Source organism: Mustela putorius, unplaced genomic scaffold (genome assembly GCF_011764305.1).
Source record: "Mustela putorius furo isolate JIRA1106 unplaced genomic scaffold, ASM1176430v1.1 tig00000198_pilon_pilon_pilon, whole genome shotgun sequence".
NCBI classification, from domain to species: domain Eukaryota; kingdom Metazoa; phylum Chordata; class Mammalia; order Carnivora; family Mustelidae; genus Mustela; species Mustela putorius.
This window is the reverse complement of record NW_025421311.1, coordinates 5,196,921-5,203,769: the sequence shown is the minus strand read 5'-3', so window position 1 is coordinate 5,203,769 and position 6,849 is coordinate 5,196,921. Positions and strand designations below refer to the sequence as shown.

At 53.0% G+C, this 6,849-nt stretch overlaps 1 protein-coding gene across 2 annotated transcripts in view; it reads left to right on the top strand.

The window, feature by feature from the left end:
* Positions 1–598: 598 nt before the first annotated feature.
* Positions 599–6,849, top strand: part of SLC35F2 (solute carrier family 35 member F2) — a 49,479-nt gene continuing 43,228 nt past the window's right edge. Inside the window, exon 1 of one of the 2 annotated variants that reach the window (XM_045077530.1) lies at positions 599–827. In XM_045077530.1, the coding sequence (XP_044933465.1) occupies positions 718–827 (110 nt within the window). In that variant the 5' untranslated portion in view covers positions 599–717. Of the gene's footprint in view, positions 828–1,062; positions 1,196–6,849 lie in introns of those variants that run through there. The other variant, XM_004764411.3, reaches the window with a different exon arrangement.

The window sequence follows — 6,849 nt, the reverse complement described above, 5'->3', positions numbered from 1 at the left end:
TGGCCGGGCGCCCTGGGGCCCTGGGTGCGCGCCCGCGGGTGGCGGCGAGCGCGGCGCGGGTACCTGCCGGCCGAGCCTGCACCCCGAGGGCCGCGCCGCGCACACCCTCAAGAACGAGGCACCCTACGAAGGCGTGTCGCAAAAATCCCTGTGGGCGTTTACGCAGGTTTTGCATTGAAAAGAAGAGCCCCCAACGGAGCGTTTCAGTCCTTTTAGATGGAAGTGTCTTTTGTCAAAGAGAGGGAGGGCGGCGGGCGGGGGAGGCGTCAGCCCGCCGGGGAGGAGTCAGCGGCCCTTCCCGGTTAGCAAAGTTCGGGCGGTTGCAAAGTCACGGCTCCTTAGGTCGGGGCACGCGGCGTAGCCTCGCCTCACCTCGTGAGCCGCTTCTGAACAGGGACCCATAAAACCCCGAAACGCATGTGGGGTGTCACGCATCCCAGAGGCGCCAGTGCCAGGGCGGGGGAGCGCAGCGCCCCGTGTCCTCCGGCGCCCCGGGAGGGGCCAGGCTGTAGTCCGCGGCTGTCTGGTCCCGCCCCGGAGGCCTGAGGAGGGCGAGGGCTGGGCGGCCGCCGAGGCCCGAGGAGGGAGGCACGCGAGCGAGCGAGCGGGCGCGGGCGCGCGGGCACGGGGCCGGGTCCCGCCGGCCGCCCAGGCGCCGCCCCCCTCCCCCGTCCTCCCCGCCCCGGCACGTCGGGGGGTTCCGGGCGCCGAGCCTGCATGGAGGCGGCCTCGCCGGCGGGACCCCGCGTCCCGCAGCCGTACGCGCCGGGAGCGGCGGGCGCGCTGGGGAGCCTGCTGCGCGGGCTCAAAGGCCAGCTCTTCACCTGGTGAGTGCGGGGGCGGCCGGCCGGGAAGCGGGGGGGCGGCCGCGCGGACTCCCGGGCCGGGTCCGGCAGCTCAGCACGTGCGGCGGGGACGTGGCGGCTCACCTGGCTTTGTGAGGCGCCGCGCGCTCTCCCGCCGCGGCGCCCTCTTGGAAATCGTGGGTATGTGTTCCAGACGATTCGGCGGACGTCGGCCGTGTCGGCGCGGTCAGGTGGGTCCTCGGCGGCACCCCCGGCCCCCTTCTCCCCCTCGTCGCCGGCGACCGGGAGGGGACGAGCTCCCCGGGGATGCCCGGCAGGTGGGGGAGCCCGCGCCCGGCTTCCTGCCGCTGCCAGGCGGGTCCGGCAGGGCCCCGGTCCTCCACGGAGCGGTGAGTTAACCCGAATGAGGAATCTGGGTGAAGTTTTGTGGTCCCGCCCCGAGCTCGTCCGGAGCCTGCCTCCTCCCTGGCCCGAGGCGAGGTGACACAGCCTCCTCCGGGCCCGGGGGTGCAGGGCCCTGTGCTCGCTGGGAACAGCGAAGTGCTTCAGGGATTGGCGGCGACCCTGCTCGGGGAAAGCCTTTCTGTGGTCGCCGCGGGGCTTGCCTCCTGCAGACGCAGAGGACTTAGGACCTCAGTCACCAAAGCCTTGCGTATGGCGCAGTCGGTGCCTGGCCTGTTCATGTGGACACCATCAGGTGGTTTTGCCTACTTCGTGGGTGACACTGTCGTTACAGCCACTCTGGGGAAGAAACAAGCAAAGCTGGGCATTTTGCCCAAGATTTTGAGATGACCCGTAAGGGTGGTGCCCTCCAGCGCCCGTCAAGACTGTGATTTAGCTACTTCTGCCCACTGCCCCCCTCATGAAACAGGCACCCTCCCCCACCCCGCCCAGATTAACAAAGCAAATATCCCATTAAAGATTGTGAAAACTCATTTTCAGAACCAGGTCAGGAATGGTGTGCACATTTTTGTTGCACAGATAAGAATAGTGGGAAATACATGAGTGTGCTTACAGGGCCAAGTCGGTCAAAATCGCCTGCGTCCTCCAGCCCTGTATGTCCTGATAAATGTCCACAGGTTCTCGGCTGGGAGGCAGCGACGGGTTTCATGGCTAAGGGCCCAGATTCTGGTCTCAGCTCCTGTTTGTGCCACTTATGAGCTGGGTGACCTTGGGCAAGTCACTTAACTTCTCTGTGCCCCGTTAACTTATCTGTGCCCCATTTTCTTACTTGTAAACTCGAGAAGATAACAGTTTGTGCCTTGTAGGGGAACTTGTGAGCTGAGGTGGCTGACTACACTGCCTGGCTCATGGTACTGCTCTGTGGAGTTTGGTGGTCGCCTGCCATCAGCTCTCCATTCCTGGGTGTTGTTTCAGGACGTGCCAGAGGCCCTGAGATTGGGCAGACGGCAGTGTAGCAAGACAGAAGAATAAGGGTTAGCAGTGATTGCTTTTTTTCTCCTAATGTTCTCATCTTTAAAATCCTGGTATCTAATAGCTTCCTAAATAGGAGATTTCTTCTGTCTCTGAACACACTTTTTTGTACCTCCTTTATGCATTGTTATTTTCTTCCTTGTGTGATAGCCGTTTATGGCCATTTTACATTTCTAATCGATGGAGTCCTTCACAGAAGGAATAAAGACTTTTTCCTTTTTCCGTCTTTGACAACCCTTAGCACATAAATGCATGAATGAATGAGGGATGACAAGGGTCTTGAGGCTTCCTTTACCTTCTGCCACACTCCCTGCATGCATCCTTTCATTGGTCTTTATTCTAAGGATGTTTGGCTGGAGCTTTATTTATTTTTTTATTTTTTGTTTGGCAGAACTCTTTTTTAATTTTGTTATTTTTCTTTTTTTTTTTTTAAAACCTCTTATCATTTACTTTCTTAATTTTGTTATTTTTTAAAATTTATTTTAGAGATGGAGACAAAGTGTGAACAGGGGAAGGGGCAGAGGGAGAGAATATCCAAGCAGACTCCTTCTGAGTGCAGAACCGGACGTCGGGCTTGATCTCGTGACCCATGAGATCAGGACTTGAGCTGAAATCAAGAGTTGGCTGGTTTACTGACTGAGCCACCCCGGTGCCTGGTTGGCAGAACTCTTGTTCACTAAGGTTTTCATTCCTACCTCTGGCAACTGTCCAGACACTCGGATTCTGCTTTGCAGTTTTTCCTTATCTGACCCAGCAATCAGAAAAATGCACTTTAGCAGATATCCAGTATCCTTTATACTCATTGTTTTAAACTCTCAGTATTAAAACACACCTCCCAGATTTAAGTTTGAATGGCTGGCTGTAGCCAGAGAGCCATGGGGGAGGCTGATGGGTGGATGTGTTATTACCACATGGGAAGTATGTGGCGGGATAGTTTGTACATAGAGGGACAGGCACAAAAAGGGAAAAGAGTAGCCTTTTCAGCAACTGGGTGCTAAATACAGGGGAAACATTTGGGGCCTATTTTCATTATGAGAAGGATGTATTCTAGGTAACCCCAGCTCCTGATAAACTTGCCTCACTAGTAGATAATTTTTCCCTTTGAATAAGACTATCAGATCACTCACTCAATAAAAGTTTATCGAGGACACAGTATGCGCCAGGCATTCACAATAAGAAGCACTGTATGTTTTCGAGACAGCTTCAGGTATAACTTGGGCTTCGGCCATTTGTTGCTGTCGTGCAAATGACAACGGCTGTGACCGGAGGCTCTGGGTTTCCTAGGATCCCTGAGATGTATTTAATTGGATGCCATTTAGCAGTTTATGTCCTAACACCTGTACTGTAATCGTATATGAAAAAATGCATATTTCTTACCATGACTACCGAGTTTGCATCTCTAGCAAGCATCTTCAATGTTTATTTCACGTATTTGTCCTTTCCCTGTTGAAGAAATAGTAAGCCTTTTTAGGTTATATTTTCAGTATTTTATACTGATGAAAAATGAGTTCCCGTTCATTTTATTTTATTTTTATTTATTTATTTATAAAAGATTTTATTTATTTATTCGACAGAGAGAGATCACAAGTAGGCAGAGAGGCAGGCAGAGAGAGAGGAGGAAGCAGGCTCCCCTCTGAGCAGAGAGCCCGATGCGGGACTCATCCCAGGACCCTGAGATCATGACCCGAGCCGAAGGCAGCGGCTTAACCCACTGAGCCACCCAGGCGCCCCAGTTCCCGTTCATTTTAAAGATGCAGTCGCGTATTACAAGATCAGAATCCTTTACATTCCACTAACTGTATTTACAGTTGTATTTTGTGTGTTTCTTTCAAGTCTTTTATTTCTAAATTTTGTGAGGATGTGTGATGGTATATACGAAGGGACTTTTGGGTACAGTAATTTATTTTCTCCAAGTGTAATGTTGACTTAGAATTCTAATATTTTATTTTTTTAAAGATTTTATTTGAGAGAGAGAGTGTAAACATGAGTGGGAGGAGGGGCAGAGGGAGAAGCAAGACTACCCATTGAGCAGGGAGCCTGATGCGGGACTTGAACCCAGGACCCTGAGGTCATGACCTGAGCCACCCAGGTGCCCCAGTATTTATTTACTTTAGAGAGACAGGGAGAAAGAGAGAGAACGTGCAAGGGAGCAAGGGTTAGGCAGAATGGGGAGAGGGAGACACTCTCAAGTGGACTCCGCACTAATCGGGGCTCCATCTCGCAACCCTGAGATCATGACCTGAGCCAAAATCAAGAGCCACCCAGGCACCTGTAGAATGCTAATATTTTAATTCTTATTAGTTTTTCTACATCTTTTCATTTATTTGTTATCTAAGATGGTAAGCTTTTGAGGGCACAGAGTTTACCCTACTCTCTTTGTAGCACAATGCAGGACATGCGTTCATTTGTTCTTTCATTTGCTACACCTCGAGCCTCTGTGGTGTTCTAGGTTCTAGACCCCTCTCTGGCCTACAAGAGATGACTAGGGTTTAGTTTGAGAGAGTTCATGATCGAGTCGCGGTTAGTAGAGGTGAGCACAAGTACAGAGGGCACGAAGGAAGGCAGAAATCAAGGTCACCAGGGTGAGGTAGGGTTGGAAAATGTGGCCGAGAGGGTGATCAGGAATTGGAGGCATTAATAGGAGTTTTCCAGGTGAACTAGGAGAGGAAGAGTGTTTTGCTTAAGGAACTGCAAGTCGCTTGGTGTGAGGGGGGCGTGGGCGTGAGGAGGCAAGGCCACTAGTCTTCGGTCCATGGACACCTGTGCACTGTGCACACCTGTGATTGTCTGGCAACGGCCCTGGCCCTTGGGCTTCTCCTTTCTGCTCAGTTTCCTCCTTTCAAACGTGAAGGCCCAGGAGTTTTTGAAGGCGTCGTTTAGTGGTGAACTGTAGAGCCTTCATCCGTTGATGGGACAGACATGTCCTGAGGGTTCCTTGTGGGCACAGCAACGTCTCTGGGTGGCTTGCAGCTCTGCCAAGCGGGACCGTTCCTTAAGGTCACGTAAGCAAGGATGTAAGTGGCTTTCTGTGGCTCGTGTAAGTGCAGAACTGAGGAACTCTAGATCCTGCCCGTCTCCAACATACCTCCTTCCTTCTCCCTTGCCTCCATGAGATTATTTAATTCACATCTGTCCCCTCTACTGACACCAGGAGAGGAGAAGTGCTACTTACTTTTTAGTCACTGTTGTCTACTCTGCTGAGCACAGTGCCTATCTTATTTTAGATACATGATGAACACCAGATGATTGAATGAATCCTTAGTTCCCAACAGGAATTTTATTTTTTATCTTTTATTATTTTTTTAAGATTTTACTTATTTATTTGACAGAGAGAGAGAGAGCGTGAGAGCATGCATACAAGCAGGGGGAGCAGCAGGCAGAGAGGGAGAAGCGGGGGAGCCTGACCTTGGGCTCCATCCCTGGACCCTGGATAATGACCTGAGCTGAAGGCAGACGCTTAACCGACTGAGCCACCCAGGTGCTCCCCCCATAGGAATTTTATAATAGATCTCTTTTCTTTTCTTTTAAGATTATTTATTTGTGTGAGAGAGAGAGGGTGAGGGAGGGTGAGTGGGGGGAGGGGCGGAGGGAGAGAATCCTAAGCAGACTCCCTGCTGAGTACAGAGCCCCACGAAGGGCTCAATCTCAGGACCCTGAAATCACAACTGAGCCTAAGTCAAGAGTCAGGTGCTCAGCCTGCCGAGCCACCCAGGCGCCCGCACAGAGCCGTCCGTGCTCCCACGGCCCTCCGGGGCTGGCCACCCATGCAGTTTCTAACCCGTAGCCTCCACAAACCACAGGGTGACCAGCGTGCTCCTGCATGTCTCCTTCTGTGCTGGGGAAGAGCCAGTGGCCGGGCTCAGGTGCGTCCTGCCAGGTGATTAAGGAGGAGAGAGGGGATGAACCCCAGGATGGGGCCTCTGTGGGCACCAGCTTCACTGCTCACTGATCTCACTGTGCTGTTCTGGGCCCTGCTGGCAGGCTGTTCTAGAATCCTGGCAGCTGCTCTGGAAAGAGGAGGAGGCCATCTCTCTGGGTTGTGGCCCACAAGCTTTAAGAGCTTGGAGGGAGGGGGTGGGTGGAGGAATGATTTTTGGCTGGACAGTGTGTACCTTTTTATTAGCTTCTCAGTGCGGCAGGGAGTTGGTAAAGGGACAGGCGGTCAGTGTCCCCATGCAGCGTGGGACGGAGGTGAGGGTGGATGAGGGTGGACGTCACTTCACTCCAGCGTGCCCTGACTAGGCCCCTGCAGGTGTCTGCCCCAGACTGCCGTCCTCTCCCTCCTGCAGAGCAGCTGCACACACAACCTTTGAGTTACTCCTGCTGATCTCTGCTCCTTTCTTCAAGCTGATTGGGCCATGAATGAGAGGATGGCTTTCCAGTGCTTATTCCCACCTTATTCTCTTTCTTTAAAAATTTTTTTTTATCATTAACATATAATGTATTGTTTGTTGGGGGGAGGGGGCGTGGTAACAGGTCTGTGAATGTCAGGCTCACACAATTCCCAGCACTCCCCGGAACACATGCCCTCCGCAGTGTCCATCACCCATCGCCCCATCCCTCCCGCCTCCCTCCCCCCCCAGCCCTCAGTTTGTTTCCTGAGATGAAG